The following is a 21,944-nucleotide window of genomic DNA, read 5'->3' on the forward strand; positions in this document are numbered from 1 at the left end:
CAAATGGATGTCAGCAGGAAAGCAAAATGGAGTTGAGGATGTCCTTAATTGCTCTGTCTGTCTCCGAAAGTGCTGATTTTGCACTCAACAAGCATCTCTCTTTATATGTGTAGATATCTTGATGGCTGCTAAATCTGCCTGCCTGTTTGAATTCTTCATGCACGTACAAAAAAACATGTAGTAAAAAAGTTTGGAAACAATTATTTTCTAATATTTATAAGTCTCTTATGCTCATTAAGACAGCATTTATTTGATCAAAATACAGTAAAAACAGTAATATTGTTAAATATTATTACAATTTAAAATAACTATTTTCTATTCAAATATATTTTACTGGAGCCATAACTCCAGTCTTCAGTGTCACATGATTTTGCTGCTTAATATTTTGTTGAAATCATGATACACTACCATTCAAAAGTTTGGGTTAAGTAGGATTAAAATAATAAAGACAATGTTTTATTGGGCAAAGATGCATTAAATTGATCAAAACTGAGAGTTAAGACATTTATAAATAATGTTACAAGAGATTTCTATTTCAAGTAAATGCTGTTCTTTTGAACTTTTTCAAAGCATTCCGGTTTCCATAAAAATCTTAACTGTTTTCAACATTGATAACAATGATAATTGTTTAACGAAATCAGCATATTAGATTGTGTGACACTAAAGCCTGGAGTAATGGCTGCCATGCCATCACAGGATTAAATGTTAAAATATATTAAAATAGAAATCAGCTATCTTTAATTGTATAATATTTCACAATGTTTTACAGTATTTTTTTGGGAAAAAAAATCTTAAATGATTCCAAACTTTTGACCATAAGAGTAGATGAGACTGAAACACTATTTTAAATCAAACGTTCTACATTTCAGTTTAATTTGCCCATGAAATGTGCTTGCTTAAACCATGTAGTTGATGTGAAGATTAAACAGGACGTTGAGGAAAATATGCAACTGCCATTCGCACGGCTCATTTACTACCATCTGCATATCAACTGTCTTTAGCTTGTTCATCCCAGGTGGTTAAACCAAGTCTTTGGGGTAATGCATGACAAAGAACGTGAGTTACGTAATCAGATTACTTTTTTCAATAACTAGTAAAGTAACATATTACTTTTAAATTTACAACAAAATATCAGAGTTACTTTTTTAAATAAGTACACAAGTTACTTTGTTTTACCATTTATTGACTGACACCTCTCCTGTCCCCATGTTGAGAGAAATCAGAGGCGTTGTCTAAACATGATGGTTATTGTAGTTCTAGACTACATGTGAGCATGCATTTACTCATCTCACTTGCACAAAAACAGATTCAGTTTTCCTCAAAATGAATAAAAACAGTGAAATGCAAACTCAAAATATTACGCAAATCTGCAATAATTAAATATATTAAATAACACAAATATACTTTATGTATTTAATCTCACTTTATTAACCAATGTCTTTGCTGCTGACCTTTGATGATCCAATTCAGCCATGCCGATAAGCAAAAATAACTTGAGATGTTTCTTTCTCTTTTTTTTATTTTTTATTGCTGAATAAAGAGTGTTAAACGTCTTATTCTTCTGCAATCCAGAATGGCAGGACAGCTGAAAGGTTTGTTTGAGCTGCAGCCTCAACTTAAAAGGCATGATTTTGCATTTCCTTCAGCCTGAATCTTATTCATTCCACTCTTGGAGTGAAAGGGCCTTTATATTTGCCAAAAATTTAACTTTTTTTTTTTATATAAAAAACAAACAAACGAGCAAGCAAGCCCAGCCCAAGTGAGAAAAAATAATAATTTAAAAGCATTACTCTCCTTCAAAAAAAGTAATTACGTGACGCAATTAGTAACTTTTTAGGGAGTAATGCAATATTGTAATGCATTACTTTTAAAAGTACCTTTGCCCAACACTGTGTGTGACGATTAGACACTCCACCACAATAACAACAACTGCAATTGTACACTACAATAAAAACAAGTTACCACTGTGCGAAACAAAGCATCAAAGGCGAGGTTTCTATGACAGTACTTGGAACCTCCCCGATATCAACACATGATTCTGCAAATAACAGCATAACAGCTTTGACGCCAACTTTAGACCCATTAAACCCAGAGGTCAAAACGAAGTCAACACTGCATGATCAGCGCTGGAAATCCTGGGACACATTAGTCTCCATTTCACAGCCAGGAGAATTGAGTCTGACTCCTCGAAACTAACACATACATTAGGCCTAAGCCCCAAGACACAGCTGATCGATCGTTCACCTCTCTCCCCTGTGTGATTAACAGATGGGAAACTAATTAGGTTTTACAACAAAAAGCCTCTAAATTACTGCTTCCTGCTTACACACCCTTGATGTTGAAGGTTTTATTTCTGCATCTCTGAAGGTTTTCAATTTCTCACATGAAAACAGGCAATAATTCAGAAATATCAGAGAGATGGAACTATCATAATGAAGAAAAAAAGTCTCATCAATAAAATAAAATCATTGAAAAGAAAATGTTAATTAAGCAGTCCGGCAGTATTTTTATTTCTAAAGGGGGAAAAAAACACTGCTTATTAATATCTGAAAATATCAAGTGGTGCAACCAACATGCAAAAACATGGACATAATATCATAGAGAGGACCACTGCAGGCCCTCATGAATACATGTCAATCTCTAAAAAAATCGAATAATTTAAATAAAATATCAAATAAAAAGTTTATATTATATTTATGATGATGATAATATTAATAATTCATTATACTAATTGTTACCTGGAAAAATACACTACCATTCAAAGCTAATTTAAAATGAATGTTTTCTATATTAATATATTTTAAAAATGTAATTTATTAATTTGATGGCAAAGCTTAATTTTTAGCATCATTACTCCAGTTTTCAGTGCCACATGATCCTTCAGAAATCATTATAATATGCTGATTTGGTGCTCAGATAACATTTCTTATTATTATCAGTGTTGAAAATAGTCAAAACAGTGATACTTTTCAGAATTCGTTGAGGAATAGAAAGTTAATAACATAATTTAGCCTGAATTAGATTTTTTTGTAACATTTTAAATGTCTTTACTGTCACTTTTGATCAATGTAACACATCCTTGCTAAATAAAGGTATTAATTACAAAAAAAAATATAAAAAAAATAGAGTATAGTGTAGTGGTAGAGTATATTTTGGAAAATAATGATTAATATGAGTACACTCACATTTATTCAAGGTGTAAAGAAAATGTGTTATTAAGTTTCACTTGATACACACCACATGAAATTTTTAGTCATTAATTATTATTTTTTTGTGAAAACAGTATAAAAGTTTTACAAAACCATATGAAACTAACAAGAATGCTAGAGGTGTGCATCTTCACTTGCCTCACGGTGCACCTCCTGCACTTTATTTTTTACATTTATGCATGATCTTTTCATAAAAACCAAAACCGAAACATCAGATGCAAGTGCTTTGCTTCCTAAAGACACGCACAACTTCTTTATTAATATATAATAAGAGTAGCCTACTTTATTTACAATAACACAGCAGATTAATATGTATTATAGGCCTATTTAATTACATTTTAAAAAAATCTATTCTTTTGTAAAAAATGATTATATTCCACAGCTCTAATGAATACACAATATTTCTAAGCATGTGCTTTAAATCAGACACTCTTATTTGCCATTGTGTCAGGATCTTACAAATAGATAAAGAAGTCTAAATAAACAAGTGTCTTACCAAGTGTATCTTTGAGATTTTTCACCAGAGAACCTTTCTTCAGACTGTTCTTGCGTTCAACGTAATTGGAAGGAACAAAGCCTGTTCTGTTGGATGCATTTCGCACTCGCCACCACGTTTTTGAGTCATCGAGAAGCCACAAGCGCTCATTTTTCCTAATGTCAAGTTCCTGGTCTTGTTGTGCCGTATAGTCCCACTTGGCAATAACAATCGCCTCCTCTGACATCTTTCATGGAGTCCCTCTGAAATATAAATAAAAGAAGAAATTAGAATCCTCATCCAGCCAAATGACTTTTAATAGACTAATGGAGAGTGTCCTGGACTCATGAACAGCCATGCAGATTTTGGGAACTAGTGTGCAGCTCTGCTCTGTACAGGCTATCCCTAGACACTGAGCAGCAACCGCAGGAGTGACAGGACGGATCAAAAGCCCTGCTAGCCTGGAGGTAAAGCTTGTTTCTAATGAACGGCTCTAAATGTGCAAGTCTCTCTCTCTTCCTCTCACACACTCCCCACGAACAGCAGCCTTGGTCCTCAAACAGCTTGTAAAGCCTCCCCTTTTCACCTATCTTAAACACAGTAAATTATTCAGCAGATACAATGAAGGAGAGAAAAAAAGAGGGATATTGGAAGAAAAGAAGAAAGTGAATAATCATTTCAGAATGCTATAAGGAATTAATTAAACAAATCCATGTGAACATACTGAGCAACCCACATTATGAGCAGGGTGAATAAAGAAAAGAAAAAAATAAACATTTGATAATAGCTAGCAACATAACTATAAGAAAACGAAAGAGAAAACAAAAGAAGGAAATATAGCTTTAAACCATTGCTTTTGTCCATCCATTGAAAGTCAACATGATCAACATTACCAATCTTCAAAAAGTACATAAAGATATAGTAAAAATGTAAAAATAATCCATAAAATGTAGTTTATACAAATCCTCTGAACAAACACTATCTATATGAATCTATATGAAGAACAGATTTTAATTTAGCTTTTTATTTACAAACAAAACATTAATGAACGCACATAGATAGGGCACATCAAATATGGTAAATGGAAGCTCAAATATGCATGCTTAATGCACGGGAAGAAAAACCTCATTGGTTCTTGTGCATCAAGCATGAACTTGTGAGCTACAGTGAGGAAAATAAGTATTTGAACACCCTGCTATTTTGCAAGTTCTCCCACTTAGAAATCATGGAGGGGTCTGAAATTGTCATCGTAGGTGCATGTCCACTGTGAGAGACATAATCTAAAAAAAAAATCCAGAAATCACAATGTGTGATTTTTTAACTATTTATTTGTATGATACAGCTGCAAATAAGTATTTGAACACCTGAGAAAATCAATGTTAATATTTTGTACAGTAGCCTTTGTTTGCAATTACAGAGGTCAAACGTTTCCTGTAGTTTTTCACCAGGTTTGCACACACTGCAGGAGGGATTTTGGCCCACTCCTCCACACAGATCTTCTCTAGATCAGTCAGGTTTCTGGGCTGTCGCTGAGAAACACGGAGTTTGAGCTCCCTCCAAAGATTCTCTATTGGGTTTAGGTCTGGAGACTGGCTAGGCCACGCCAGAACCTTGATATGCTTCTTACAGAGCCACTCCTTGGTTATCCTGGCTGTGTGCTTCGGGTCATTGTCATGTTGGAAGACCCAGCCTCGACCCATCTTCAATGCTCTAACTGAGGGAAGGAGGTTGTTCCCCAAAATCTCGCAATACATGGCCCCGGTCATCCTCTCCTTAATACAGTGCAGTCACCCTGTCCCATGTGCAGAAAAACACCCCCAAAGCATGATGCTACCACCCCCATGCTTCACAGTAGGGATGGTGTTCTTGGGATGGTACTCATCATTCTTCTTCCTCCAAACACGTTTAGTGGAATTATGACCAAAAAGTTCTATTTTGGACTCATCTGACCACATGACTTTCTCCCATGACTCCTCTGGATCATCCAAATGGTCATTGGCAAACTTAAAACGGGCCTTGACATGTGCTGGTTTAAGCAGGGGAACCTTCCGTGCCATGCATGATTTCAAACCATGACGTCTTAGTGTATTACCAACAGTAACCTTGGAAACGGTGGTCCCAGCTCTTTTCAGGTCATTGACCAGCTCCTCCCGTGTAGTTCTGGGCTGATTTCTCACCTTTCTTAGGATCATTGAGACCCCACGAGGTGAGATCTTGCATGGAGCCCCAGTCCGAGGGAGATTGACAGTCATGTTTAGCTTCTTCCATTTTCTAATGATTGCTCCAACAGTGGACCTTTTTCACCAAGCTGCTTGGCAATTTCCCTGTAGCCCTTTCCAGCCTTGTGGAGGTGTACAATTTTGTCTCTAGTGTCTTTGGACAGCTCTTTGGTCTTGGCCATGTTAGTAGTTGGATTCTTACTGATTGTATGGGGTGGACAGGTGTCTTTATGCAGCTAACGACCTCAAACAGGTGCAACTAATTTAGGATAATAAATGGAGTGGAGGTGGACATTTTAAAGGCAGACTAACAGGTCTTTGAGGGTCAGAATTCTAGCTGATAGACAGGTGTTCAAATACTTATTTGCAGCTGTATCATACAAATAAATAGTTAAAAAATCATTTTTTTTTAGATTATGTCTCTCACAGTGGACATGCACCTACAATGACAATTCCAGACCCCTCCATGATTTCCAAGTGGGAGAACTTGCAAAATAGCAGGGTGTTCAAATACTTATTTTCCTCACTGTAAATAAGTGAAAAGTTTGAGAGTAAATGGCAGAATTTTCATTTTTGTGTTAACTATCCATTTAAAGAAATAAACCCATGAACACAAAATAAGTGTTTTGTAGCTTTTAGTCACATTTGTATTTGTGTTTGCTACTTTTAAAATGCATTCCACCACAGATTACATAAAATGTTGTTTGTAACATAGGCTACTCTATTAAATTACGCTACTCACACATCCTACGTCATACATCGCGTCAAGTGGCATACAATTGTGTGTATGTCTTAAAATTACTCTTTTGGCGCAAGTCGACTTGCGTAGGCCGTCTGCCGGAAGCTAGTTATTTTAGTCGATAAAGTTTTAAATATGGATATTTTTCTTACACGAACCCATCGCTTCACTTCAGAAGGCCTTTATTAACACCCCAGAGCCGTGTGGAGCACTTTTATGATGGATGGATGGATGCGCTTTATGGAACCGGCCATTCACTGCCATTATAAAGCTTGGAAGAGCCAGGACATTTTTTTTAATATAACTCAAATTGTATTCGTCTGAAAGAAGAATGTCATATACACCTAGGATGGCTTGAGGGTGAGTCAATCATGGGCTAATTTTCATTTTTGGGTGAACTACCCCTTTAACCATACCCTATTGGCCCAAATTACCCCTTTCAACAAAAAATACATTAACACATGACATAAACCTGTGTTTCCTTGTCAAGCTATTTCTTTAAAAACAAGGACTCATAAGTGGCATTCCCTCAGACTTCCTTGTACGTGTGTGTGTTTGAGAGAGTGTGTCAGTGAAAAAGGCTTTATAGGACCATGATGGCACTGTGTGACAGTGCTGCTTCCTGCTCCAGGGACACACTCAATACGTTGTTGTCCATTTACTCTGACAGCTGCCACACACAAACACAGATGCAGGCTGAGCAGCGAACAGTGGACACTTCATGATCCTGTACACAAACACTAGCCACTTCATCATTAAACAGCCCCCAGCCTGCCTAATGTGACAGCAGGCTACCTCATCCATAACGCCAGCACAAAAATGACGAAATGCAAGTGTGTTAAAGTGGGCCGTCCGTAACGCCACAAATTACAGGTCTTGTTAACTACTCTCAGATATAAAATGACAGCTTCCAAAAGACAGCAAACCTCAGGTATGACTATAAACCACTACTTTAGAAGTTTAAGAGCTAACAAGCACAGCAGTCACCTTCCAAAACCACTGCCAGATCTTCATGTTTGTTTCATGAAACCTGTCAACTCACAGATAAAGCTGTCATATGTGTCAACACAGGGTCGATTCAATTACAATGACTGCCTGACAGCCAGCATTTTAAACAGCAAGGGATAAAATCTCCTCTTAAACAAGCATGTCGTCTCCTAGATCTTTCCATTCCTTGTGTGGTGTTGAAAGAGAAACCTGCCCTCACAGAGTGGAAAACTTTTTTTTTTTTTTTTTACTGACACCTGTCAAACTGGGGTCTGGGTAAACAGAGGACACTTATTTTTTTTTACAATGCAGCGTTATATCCCTGTACTTACCCATGGTGCTAAGCTCATACAGCCAAATTATCTAAAATCCTAATCTGGTTATGCAACATGATTATGGATCCAAAATCCACTTTTTTAGAAGCATACACACATTCAAGTGGAGGGAATAAAATCAATCTCCATTTCCACTAAATGACAGCACTATAAGGACTGACTAGGAAGGGCAGGGATACTTTACAAATAGGCACATGACTTTAAATGATGTTACTACATACCTACTATTTTTAGCATTCATTTTAAATCAGTTTGCATGTCAAAGTCAAAAACATCAATTACACACATGCTTCAGACTTTCATGAATGAAACTACAAATGCGTTTTCTATAAAAATGTATAGGGATTATTCAGTAGGTGAATGCATTGGTCATGTTTTCTGTAAGTGTTTTATTTTATTTTTTATCAGCCATGGACAGCATCTACCACTCAATGCACGTTTTTATGCTTGATGCGACCCATCCCAGATCTCTCACACACACACACACACACACACACACCCATCACAATGTAAAGCATCACATTATGCTTTATCATTCTTACACTGCTCTATTTTCCGCAAAAGATGAGCAGCTTATATATAATATCAGCTGCTAATATATAAAATCATCTAAACTGGCTAAAAAACAGAAGTGAGAAAGTTTGTTGAACTCTACATTTACCTTATACAGTAGATAAATAAGTTAGAGAAGATGAGCCCCCAAAAAAAAGCACAGAGAAATTTATTGTAACACTATTGGTTGTTGTATATATGGATGTCATTTTTAAACAAAAAATATATACATGCGTGGACTGATGGCCCTTTCCATGTAGCCAATGAGCTGCATGCTCCCTCTAGCTCTATATTTATTTATAGTCTTGCATCGTGTTTGCATGACTGATGCCCCATTCACAAATGAATCACTCTTTGGAGTCCATTATGTTCAAAGACTTGATCAAACAGGTTGGCAAAACTGTCTAAATTGGTTTGCGAATCATTTTGAATTATTTGTTCAGTTTCCTGCATGCACTGAATCGTCTGAAGTGGTTTCTCACTCTTGAGTCGTAACAGGAAATTTAAGAAATCAGCAAAAATGCATCCTATTGTTTGCTAGTGATAAAGATCTTTATCAGTTCAGTTGATTACACGCCCCTGCAGAAACATTCATTTGATTACATTTTGGAGAACAGACGGAAGAAGATCTGTCAATGTGCATTTGATTGTTAGCGTTCAGAGCACGAGCACATGTGAAGTGTTTTCACTCTTTCTTCTCTGTGTCAGTGGTTCTCTTTACTTGCCTTTGAACACAAAACTCTGCAGGTTCACTTTATTTTGACAAGTAATCCAAATGTAGCTGTATACGTTATTATACAAAGCAAAGGACATGCAATGATATTGTGGCTACAGAAATGACAGAATTAATGCTTATCCCTGTGTTTGTTGAAAAGATAACGAATTATGATAATATAATCATTTAAATAAATTAGATATTATCTTAATAATAACATGTTATTGTATTGAGTAGTTTTTTTTATTTGATACTTCTTTACTCTCACTCAAGTAACTATTAAGATTATTACTTTTACTTTGAGTAAATATTTCTATAAGTACTTTTACTTGAGTACAGTTTTTGGATACTCAACCCAACTCATAACCCTTTTTATTAATTTAAAAAACATAAGAAATGCTTTGCCATTTTAAATTGTACATGATATACAGCTCCCCAACTCTCTAAATCAGCTTACAGTGGCCATTATTTATGTATATTTGTGCAGCAGTATGTCTTACATGCTCAAAGTAAAAGCTCAGTAGTGATTCAGTTTTGTTCCTGTAGAAGCACCTCAAGAGCATCAATATCTAGTTTGACTCCTTTTGAAATTCCTACCAGTGTTAACCCCAAACCTTGGTATTTATGCAGGAGGGTTCAAAGGAACTATGTCCTGATAGACACCTTTAAATGGTGTCTGCACTGTAAAAAAAATTCCGTAGTTTTTACGGAAAAAAACTGGCAGCTGGGGTTACCAGAACAATTCCGTAAAATATACAACAAAACAGTAATTGCTTTTACCGAATAACATGTACATTTTACAGTTTAAACCAGCATATAACACACTGGAGTTCTGTTATATTTACTGGTTTAAACTGTAAAATGTACGTGCTATTCTGAACAACATGTCAATTTTACAGTATAATCCAGTAAATATAACAGTAAATTTCAGTAATATGATATAAAGTTAATTTACCGTCCTATTGAAGTATTAATATCTGTTTTGTACACTGATAACCACCAATCACAGCAGTGATGAGAGTCACATGATCAATCAAAGCTCATCACAAGCAGTTCTTCCACAAGAAAGTTAATACTAATATATATAGAAGCTGCACAGTGTCATTCACACAAACATTAAACACCATCATGGTAACACATGAAATTTTAAAAATGCAATAAACATTAATTTAACAACATTAAATGTAACATAAACCCCTAATGTACATAACTGATTAGAAAAAACGAAGAAAACTATGAAGAAACAAACATAGTTATTTCAACAAAAATACATCAAATGTGAAGTGTCACAGGGAATTGTGGGAATGTCAATTTACGGTTTTTCACTGTAAATTATACAATGAGTTGTTTTTTCACTTTCAAAAACTGTAAATTTAACGGTATGTTACAGTAAAATTACATTAAATGTACCGTTAGATCTATCACAGTTATTTACCGTATATAGTACAGAAACTTTCTGTTAACCAATTAACAGTTTTTCACTGTAGCATTTTTACAGTCTTTTACCGTTAAAATTACGATCATTTTTTACAGTGTGTAATGAAAATTTACTTTTGTGACTGATTTTTTCAAACATGCATAAATAATAAATAAATCAAGACATTAATAATAAATAATCAAGACATTACTAACAAGTTAAGTGAAAATATAATAAATATGTATTTACAGTGCATGCATTTAACAAAATACTTTACTCTAGTTTTTTTTCCTCTTTTTTTTCTAGTTAACTAATGAGCTGTGGACACAATGTCATTTTTGAGGTAAATGTAACATTATGTAACATTGTTTACATACTGATATATTTCCACAGTTGAACATTAAACAATTCTACAACGACATTTGTTTGAATTTGTGATCAAATTGAGACTTTAATTGACAGCTGAGACTTTGTTTCATATCAAAGGTAGCAAAGCACAAAGCATATTGTGAATATAACACTAAAAGGTTAATCAAAATGAAGATTGATTAAAATCAAGAAATTTAAATAGTCAACCCAGCCATAGCATCCACACAGCTGTGTAATTATCCACGTTGTGTTCACAAAATAGACTCTGACACAGTCAAACCATTTGCTATTCCAGTTGAATATTTTTGGTTACCTCACTGTACCATCATGTAAGTATTTTCCTAATGTATCCAGGAGCAGATCCAGAGATGCTATGAGAGCTTTGGTTTCGCTAGTTTTCAGCAGATGTCTCTCAAAGCGACAGCTGGAAGATGCAATCGGATGAACAACTCGAGAGCACTTGAATTTCCGCCAACAGAAGCGTGCGCCAGTCTCACAGTTTCAGGAATCAAAGAAGCTCTCCAACAAAGAACCTTGGGCATCTCATTCCCCTCTAAATACCTCCTCTTTAAATTTCTTTATAGAGTAACTGCTGAACACAAAAAGCACTTTGCATTGAACTGTGAATTATATAATGTGAAAACACATTAAAAGATGGATTCAGAAGATACAAGATTAAGCAACAAGAGATGGAGAGTTTCACTGTCCTCATCCATTTGTTTAGTAAATTACGCTCGATGGTGTTTTAAGCCCCCAATGGCTCCTAGAGGCAGCTAACCCTACCCTCAACCTTAAACCTACCCATCCCCTCACTGCCTGGAAGGCGCCGTTGGGGGCATAAAACACCAAACACCGTAAATTACCATGTGTAGCGTGTATTGAATAGCTGCCAAATTCTGCTTTAGAAGAGAGAGAGAGAGAGGGAGGGATTGATACAGGCACAGAAAGATGCTTTTCAGGTGACAGTGCTCTCAGATCCCAGTACATCTGCAATACTCTCACACAAACACAAAACATACACACAATACTAATAACACACTCACACCAGCTCTTAGTGTCAGTCTTCTTCATTACCATAAAGAGATTGACAGCATTAAATCGGCTCACGTTTATGATAAACGCAAGTCGATTTAATGCTCTCAGTCTCTTTATCCCTTTATGACAGGATGTAGAGAAGGACTAGTACTAGAACTAGGGTCACACATACAAACATTTCAGGAGTTGATAAGTAAAATGTCATATTTTGACAACTATTCCGACATCAGAGCAAACTAATATAAACACTCTATAAAAACTTGAATATGGAAACAAAGTTTTGGTTGAAATTGGTTAATGTTTTTAAAAAGTATTTTAATTATAAGTTTTAAGTTTTTATTATAGTATATTATAGGGGTGTAACAGTACATGTATTCGTCCCAAACCGTCACGGTACGGATGTCACGGTTCGGTGCCTACAGTCAAATGACGAATACAGTCAGTCACAGGTCATCCACACTCCAATCCAGAAAGGGGCACAGGCGGTAGTGCAATGCTGTTTGCCAACCACCACAACAGGAAAAAGAGTGGAAGAAGAGGCGATCTATGCACTAAGCCAAAACAAGAGTTCAGATGGCATGCAAGAGCTTGCTAGTAGCCTATACGCTGAGTTTCGATTAATTTTTGTGACGGGCTCCACTAACTTCACGGAAAGGAAACCGGGATGGCAGAAAGCGGCATCCGGTGGTTTTCTTTATTTTACTAAAGCACAATTGTTTTTATTGTAAATGACAGTATTTCAAGTTGTTTCTGCTTGAGACAAAATCATTTGACATTGAGCCGATGTATCTTATGGAAGTCTCAGGTGCCGCTTCACTCGCTGTCTCCTCGTGGAAAGGTGAAGTAGGCTCTTTTTCTCCTTTTCGCTCATCTATCTGTGATTTCTTGTTTAGGCGTAATATTGAACTTTGTGGATGCGCCATTTTCACAGCATGCTAATGAACTCCCACGCGCAAAGACCGACATAATCTCTGCACAAGTTTTATTTTTCATTCTATTTATTTTGTATTTTATAACACAAGAGATGCTTTTCAGTTGAGTAGCTGATTGTGACTAAATACCTTTTCCCCTGGTTTCACAGACATGGCTTAAGCCTAGTCCCAGACTAAAATACATGTTTGAGCTGTCTTAACTGAAAGCAACTTGCACAGACACATTTTAAAATATGTCAGTGCAATTCTTTTGTCTCAAGATGCACACAGTAATGTATTTTTCTAGGGCACGTTTATAAAAGCTACTTGAATGCCCTAATTGATCTAAGAACTAATCCTGGCTTAATCTAAACCCTGTCTGTGAAACCAGGCCTTTATTTTTTTAATCGGCCCTACAAAAAACATGACTCACTATGCAAGAGTGCATTCTGTTTACTACTTAAAAAGTGATTAGGTGGAACAAACTGTATTTTGCATACTGTCTGTTCAAAATAAATGAAAAGAAAACACCCATTGGGGATTTGTTTCTTTTTCCTGTTGTACCGAACTCGCATCAAACCAGGACCCCAAAACCGAGGTACATACCGAACCGTGACTTCTGTGTACCGTTACACCCCTAGTATATTATTATTACTCATATTATATTATATATTTACATTAAATAAATATTAAATGAAAAATTTAGCTTTCACATGTGCCAAGTAGTTAAACACTGCTTCTGTTTTTCCAAGTAAACAGTCAGTAATAAAGAACCAGAACAGTAAGCGGTTTTGTCTTTTTCTTCTTTTTTCGTCAATGTTTTTGGAGTAATTTTAAACAACATAATAGACAGTAGCAGAGATGCTGCATTTACATCGCAAAGACTTATGCACAGATCTGATATTTTCCAGAAGATCGGAAACATTAAAACATTTTTGGTCCTGGTTACATTCCCTACCCGCTGTGTTAGTGCGTTTACATTAATCCCTCACCCAAAGGGACATTTTGATCAAGAAGCACATTTGATCATTCATGCATGCACACATGGCTGCTGTGTTCGAAAATAGCTGCCTGCCAGTCAGACAACACTTGAGGACTGACTGAGATCACTAAAAGTAGCAGTACTAAGTACTAAACAGAATTAAAAATAAAGAATAAAAAACTGAGTGAGGAATCATGAAGTTTCTCAATCTGTGTAGTGTGTCTCAAGGCTACGAGAAGAGAGAGGTATTAGACGTGGTGTGTGTTCAGGGTATGCACATGTTGCACATGCACGATTAATCATCAAAAGATCGCACTCTTGATTCAAACTCATTCCTAAATGACAATGATTCGGCCGTATTTATTAAACCTTTGACAAAATCACAGTGAACGCTGACCCAGAGAAAGCAGTTATTATGTAGACTGTAGATATGAAACAGCTTCACAAACAGTCTTTTCAACCATACAGTATTATTTCTGTTACAAATATTTGAATGATCACACAAGTACTGTGATAAAAGTTTATTAATTTCAGATATAAACACTGATGTCTACGGTATCGATCAAATTAGAGTAGATCCCCTTTTGAAAGTAACTTGGCACTTCAAATAAATATTGTAACAATTACAGTGTAATGCCACTATGTGGCGACAAGTGAGTTAAAAAAAAAGTATGTCATTGAATCATTCATTCAAATGAATGAAACATTTTAAATAGACTGCAACAATTAACATTTTGTCAGAACTAATACTACAGTAAATTACTTATTTTGTTTAGTTGTCTCTTGTCTGTTCAGAATGGTGGGAGAATGGTGATCTCTATTTAAAAAAAATAAGGAAAAATAAAGAAATAAATAAATAATAATAATAATGAATCGCAATTGATCCAGAATCGTGCAGCTCTAACAATTTGCATAAATGTTTGCATTGTCGGTTGTGAGGGAGATGATTGATAGTGACTAGGGAGTGGGAAGGAAAGATAGAAAGAAATTAGGGGTAGGGGGTGTACATTATTGGCAGTTGTGCTTAATTCACACTGCAGTCAGTTTATTCTCTGTGTGTGTGTGTGTGTGTGTGTGTGTGTGTGTGTGTGTGTGTGTGTGTGTGTGTGTGTGTGTGTGTGTGTGTGTGTGTGTGTGTTAGTTAATAAGTAGTACTAGTGTCTCTGGATTATTATTTTTTTCAGCACTCAGGCGGTGAAGTTGAACCATGTGACTGTGCACTGTTGTAACCCAGTTGCTGGGAAAGCCTTGACCCTGAGGTGAAGAAGGGATGAAGAGAGAGGAGGGGGCTAGTGAGGCCACATGGGCCAGCTGTGACACACAGGAAGTCAGAAATGTGACCTTAAAGTTATAGTTCAGCCAAGAATGAAAATTCTGTCATCATTTATTCATCTGTACATTTCGGCCAATCCGTATGACTTCCTGTTTTTCCATTAAACATGAAAGGGGCTGTTCTGAAAAATGCTCAAGCTGCTCTTAATGAACGGGATTGAGGACTTAATAGCCTCAGGCCCCAGAAATGGAGAAAAGCTATAGATAAAATGCATAAAAAGTAGTCCATTTGAAACCATACAATACCTTTGTTTAAGAAATGGGCTACCTCTCAAAATCTCATTTGTGACTTAATTTTGTATAGCTTTAAAATACTTGGAATATAGTGCACATATCATATGGGCCAATTTTACACTACTGTTCAAAAGTTTGGGGTCAGTAAGATAAATAAAGTTTATTATGCTCACCAAGGCTGCATTACTTGATCAAAAATGCAGTAAATCAGAAATATTGTGAAATACTGTAACCATTCAAAATAACTGTTTTATATTTTAAGATATACTGTATATATACACGTATGTATATAAGATGAATTATAAGCATTAATTCCTCCAGTCTTCAGTTTCACATGACAGAAATCATTCTATGTTGATATGGTGCTCCAGAAACAAACATTTCTTATTAACAAGATGTGCTGCTTAATTTTTTTTTTGTAGAATCATGTAGAATGGAAAAGGATGATATCAAGAAGCTTTTCTCTGCTCTCCAATTTTCACTGAAAACACTATAATTTCAACTATAAAGTGCAGCCTATTTGTACAAACACAACAGCTAGACAGAAAAAATTACTGCTGGCTAGATCCATATCTTTGACAAACATAAGCTGGAGTGCTTTGGTTTGCCCTGACACATTATTGCAGCTGAGGAGAAAGACAGATGAGGCTTATTATTGACTTTCAAGACCACAACAGCATATTTTTAAAAGAGACAAATGAGCTGTAAACGTCCTATTCCTATTTCAAGCCTAATATTACAACACCCTCACAACCTCTGAGGTTTCAGAGAGTGATCTAGTGTTCAAACCAAGTTTCATTTGTGAGTATTTCTTGCCATGGTTTGGTTCTCCGACATCAAGCCCACAGACCGCCCACACACACCGTTATTCGCTAACCACCTGATCTGCATTGCACACTAAACTGGAAATGCTTTTTTTTTTTTTTTTTTTTTTTAAAGTCTAAATCTGAGTGGCTGACATCTACAGGATTTTCGTGCACCTAGTGTCCAGCGATCTTTGAATAATCGGTCCACCAACGAAACCTTGTTTACAGTATTTCAGTGGAGCAACTAAACACTGGATTTGAAGAAAAGTAAAAAAAAAAATACACATATACATATATATTAATATTATATATATATATATATATATATATATATATTTTAATATTATATATATATATAGATAGTTTTTTGTCTAAGGTCAGTTGAATCGCTAGGTTTACTGGGTCTCCTGTACAGTTTGTTGCACTGGGGGCAAATTGCGTTCGGGGTTGTGTCCCCTACGGTAGGAATCACGTTCATGTCCCCCTCTGGTCCCTCTGTACAGTGTACACAGTTCCTCTTTTCCCTGCACTAGCGACACCCCTGTCTGAGGCATTCATATAGAACATTATACATTTCTATTATTCAAATCAGTTAAATGATTATTAGGCTGCATAGATTAGGTCAGCCGGAACTGGGGGACACTTCCTATAACACCTGATGTACTCGTTACATCATAAGAAGAATGGCATCTACACTAATGTTAGTCTTTCTGTTTATTCCGAGGTTTACTGAAGTCAGCCGGATCCGGGCCGTATCCAGATCAGATGGTGGACCTGCGCCTGGACCCATCCACAACGCATCCCTGAAGTGCCAGCCTCATCAGCCCTGTGAAGGCCTCATTGACACGACAGCCATCGGCACTAATCCTCAACAATCTCGTCTCCATACCGGCGTGATGACTCCGACTTCCACCCAGATGGAACTGGATAATATTCTGAATGTTCTGATCCAATCTGACTTCTGTAATGCTGCCTGAATCATAATCATACCACTGTTCATACGTTGGCCAGAGGAGAACTGAGCGATTGAGCCTGGTTTCTCCCAAGGTTTTTTTCTCCATTCTGTCACTGATGGAGTTTTGGTTCCTTGCCTCTGTTGCCTTGGCTTTTGGCTTGCTCAGTTGGGAACATTTAATATTCAACAATATTATTGATCTGCCTTACTTAAGGTGGACGATGATGCAATTTTCTTCTAGAAACAAACTTTGTTGTATTATTTTCATGTTATCACTGTGAAGCTGCTTTGATGCAATCTGTATTGTAAAGGTGACTTGTCTTGAGGCAGAATTTCATAGGGCCTTACTCTCTGAGAAGAGAATATCTGTGGCAGTTAAACATGCAAGTACTTACAGCCTAGTACACTAGTCTGTTATTTTAGAGACACTTACCTGCCCCTAAACATGATGCTGAAGCAAACAAACTCTTCCAAAGCGGCCTCTTCCTGTCTAAAGGCACGGGTATACTTTATTTTCCACGTTCTGCTCCGTCTTGCGCACTGTTGAGTCTGTGAGCCTTTCAATGTATACTTCCTTTGGCTGTATGTGCAGAAAGAGCACATGCACACTATCTAGTGGACTTTGTTTTCAAGCGCTCAAGTCACTTGCACATGCGCTGTTGTACTTTTCATAACTATTTCAAACAATAAAAACTTACCCCCAAAGAATGGACTGATATACACGGATATCATGTGTATGTCAATGTGACTTATGTCAATTTCAGGCAGTTACTTTTTTAAATTTCAGTCGGTTTTTATGACTAAACTCCAAATATCATGGCATTTCAGCACTGCAATAGAGTTGTCAAAAAGTAATGAATTTTGGCACCAAGTCGGTACTGAAATTGTAAAAATGTGACGTTTTGAGCACTGTTGAGCGGAATCGTAAACGCCTCTGATTGGCCATTGTACTCACGCGGTCATTTAAAGTCCTGACACTTATTTTAGTCGAGAAATCACTGGTCTTTCACAGTATCTCAGTCTCTGTCTCACCCTGCCTTTGTCTTCTCATCTCTTTCTCACTGTATCGTCTCTCTCTACCACTGTCCCCTTTCCAAATTCCCACGGTTTTAATGCACGAGGGATGTAAAATCTGCTTCCCCAGTTTAATACTTGACTGTGTCCCAATCTGGTAGTTCAAACCGCAGATCCCTTAAGGTCCAGCTGCAGTGTCTTGGCGCCAGTGTCGTTCACATCCTGATCTATCACGCAGGTGCACACAACACAGCCTTGCAGCACTGTTGTGCTAACAGGAAACTAAAAAGCAGACAAATTTGAGTGACACGACAGTACCATCCAGAATGCTTAAAGGAGCGAGAAAGAGAGCACTTAAATCTTTCACAATCTCTCAGCAACTGCACCAGAGGAAAAATAACTTAAAGGAGAAGTTCACTTTCAAAAAAACTTTTGCTGATAATTTACTCACCCCCATGTCATCCAAGATGTCCATGTCTTTCTTTCTTCAGTCGCAAAGAAATTAAGGTTTTTGATGAAAACATTCCAGGATTTCCCCCCATGTAATGGATTCTATTGGGACCCAAACGGTAGAAGGTCCAAATGACAGTTTAAGTGCAGCTTCAAAGGGCTTTAAACGATACCAGACGATGAATAAGGGTCTTATCTAGCGAAACGATCGGTCATTTCCAAAATAAATAAAAAAGTTTAAGTTTTATAAGCACAAACGCTCGCCTTGCTCTGTTCTGTGATGCGCGTTCGTGACGTCACGTAATACGCAATTACGTTGAAAAGGTCACGCTTGACGCGTTTACAAATGTGCGGAAGGAGGACCATATACACATTTTCAAATGTATTTGTGTCAGTTTATCGTTTAAAATGCCCATTTCGTGTGCGTATCCTGGGTGTTTTAATATTAAAAAGCCAAAAAGAACATTTTCTTCAGGACAGAAATTTTTCAAGCGTGACCTTTTCAACGTAATTGCGTATTACGTGACGTCACGAACGCGCATCACAGAACAGAGCAAGGCGAGCGTTTGTGCTTATAAAACTTAAACTTTTTTATTTATTTTGGAAATGACCGATCGTTTCGCTAGATAAGACCCTTATTCATCGTCTGGTATCGTTTAAAGCCCTTTGAAGCTGCACTTAAACTGTCATTTGGACCTTCTACCGTTTGGGTCCCAATAGAATCCATTACATGGGGGGAAATCCTGGAATGTTTTCATCAAAAACCTTAATTTCTTTGCGACTGAAGAAAGAAAGACATGGACATCTTGGATGACATGGGGGTGAGTAAATTATCAGCAAAAGTTTTTTTGAAAGTGAACTTCTCCTTTAACACCACACTGTGCTTGGCATTCAGATTACAAACAGCTGTCAAGAATCAATTTTCTGTTTGTCTGCTGCCTCTAATGCTTCATTACGTTTATAGTTGTATATGGGATATTTACAATTGATATGAAGGGTTTGCTTGTATAAAGAAAGCAAAATGGCTACTGCTGTTCCCTTTGAGTTGTTTGCCTGTCAACAAGGTGTCCTGTACCCTCATTTATGAAGACATGCATAGAATGTACCTAAAGTCGACAGTTTCCAAAATTTCATATGAATGGTTTAAAAACGCTCATACACAGAAAAGTTTCCTAAATGCATCCCACTTTCTAAATTGCAGTTTATTCAAAATTGAAAAAGGTGAACATAAATAAAATTAATACATTTCAGTTATGTAATTATTATTACAAAGCAGTTGCTCATTTTCACATATAATAATATTTAGGCTAAGCAATTTTTGGTTGTCTATTTATCTTTACATTTTAATAAACAATGTCAGATTATTTTAATCACTGGCAAAAAATAATAATAATTCACTGCAGGCATTGCCTTTATAAAACCCGATTTGCTCCTCACTTTTGCGGTAGGATGAAATCCATGAAATTTAGGATCATATCCGATCACACGTTCGTTTCATAAATGAGGCCCCTGCTTATCCAGTGAAATCAGAGTTGTGGATTTCTGCATAGTTTGCTCGTGTTCAAGTTTGTTTGTGTTCTTTTCCACTTTTCCAATTAGGAATAGAGAATTCTGAGTTTCCATGTTGAAGAGAAAGCAGCATATCTCCGCTTCTATTGCTGTGTATAAATAAATCTTTCCACAGTGCATGCTAGGAAAACTATAACCAAAACACAGGAATGTGGAAGGATAAATGCACATTTATAGCGAGAGACTAAAAACCTCCCAGACATGGAAATGTGCTATAAATTTTACAATAATACATGTGACTTTAGTTAAGAAAGAGATCTTCCCTTTTAGGGACAACAAAAGTAAACTACTTGGTGACTATAAAATACGCAAAAAAAGATATGATGAAAACATGTCTTGGCACACTCCACGAACAATCCTGTCCTCATCTATGATGTGTTGAAAAACAGGCTTGTCAATCACTATAAAAATGTAAGTCTGCCCTGCACTCATTTTACAGATGGCACATTTATAATAAACTTTGTAGTTGATCTGCATTATTTGCTTCCAGTAAAACAGTAATTGTGATGTTATTTTTTTGTTAATCACAAAAGAGAGCACTGGCATCTTATTAGTGAAAGAATGGAAATATGAAACACTTTAAAATGGAAGACACTCTCTCCCATACTCCATGAAGTACTAACTAGCTACAACATCCTTTACTTGCTTTGATGAGGAGCGAACATTCTCTTAAATGTCAACACATTTACCGTTGTTCGCCAAATTTTCACAGGCAAAATCCAGTCATTTCAATAGGAATCCGCACGATTGGGAATTTCCTGTGAGGGCGAAGGAGAGATGGTGTGAGAGAAACCTTTACCTTCAAGACAGTGAAAGAAAAAATAATGGCATAAAAGTAAAAGGACGGCGGAGACATTGACTGCTCTTGGCTTTAGTGCCAGGTTTACCCTTCTTTTTTTTCGAGTCACTCATTTCCACAGCTTGAAGTTACTCAGGGGTGTCTTGTTAAAATAGACACTGCTGAGAACCTTATCTTCTCTCTCTCTTACTCACTTGCTGATCATTACAGTGGAAAAGTTCCACCAAATAGAGTTATTTGCTACTGAATGTTTTTAAATTAAAACTACTAAATGCAAGGACATTCACATTAGTCTAATTAATTAATTTTTTATCAATAATATAGTATTGATTATAAATGATTTTTATGTGCCCTCATAATCTTTAATCAAAATAACTTCCTCCCACATCATACCGCCCTACAACTATTCTTGTTCGAGAAGCAGTTTCATTCTGATATACATCACAATCATCGCAACTTCCGTTTCATGCCAATTTTATGTATACATAGCGTCGAGTGAAATGCCTCGAGAGCAAAATAGAAAAAGAAGGTCTTAGTAAATCTACATTTCCAGTGAAATTTTGTGAATGAATCTTTTAAGTAAACAAATCATTGTCATCTTTGCGCAGGGTCATCTTTGAAACACGACTGCTTTTCTGCCTTTAAAGAATGGCAATAGCACAATACATAGTCGTTCTTGAACTAATTGAATAAGTTGTGACATCTCAGGTGCAAAGGAGGATCTGCCGAACGACTGAATGTTTGTTCAATTCGGCATGCAAATCATTTTCCTTCATAACAAGGAGAGAAAGGGTGTGGAAGAATGACGAAGAATGAAAATTTAGAATGGTTTTAGATACT

At 36.5% G+C, this 21,944-nt stretch overlaps 1 protein-coding gene across 1 annotated transcript in view; it reads right to left on the bottom strand.

Moving 5' to 3' along the window:
• Nucleotides 1-21,944, bottom strand: part of nck2b (NCK adaptor protein 2b) — a 46,087-nt gene that overhangs the window by 12,187 nt on the left and 11,956 nt on the right. Inside the window, exon 2 of the mRNA XM_084129279.1 lies at nt 3,706-3,947. Within this exon, the coding sequence (XP_083985405.1) occupies nt 3,706-3,931 (226 nt within the window). The 5' untranslated portion in view covers nt 3,932-3,947. The remainder of the gene's footprint in view (nt 1-3,705; nt 3,948-21,944) is intronic.

The sequence above is a fragment of the Abramis brama genome (genome assembly GCF_963993115.1).
Source record: "Abramis brama genome assembly, chromosome: 11".
NCBI classification, from domain to species: domain Eukaryota; kingdom Metazoa; phylum Chordata; class Actinopteri; order Cypriniformes; family Leuciscidae; genus Abramis; species Abramis brama.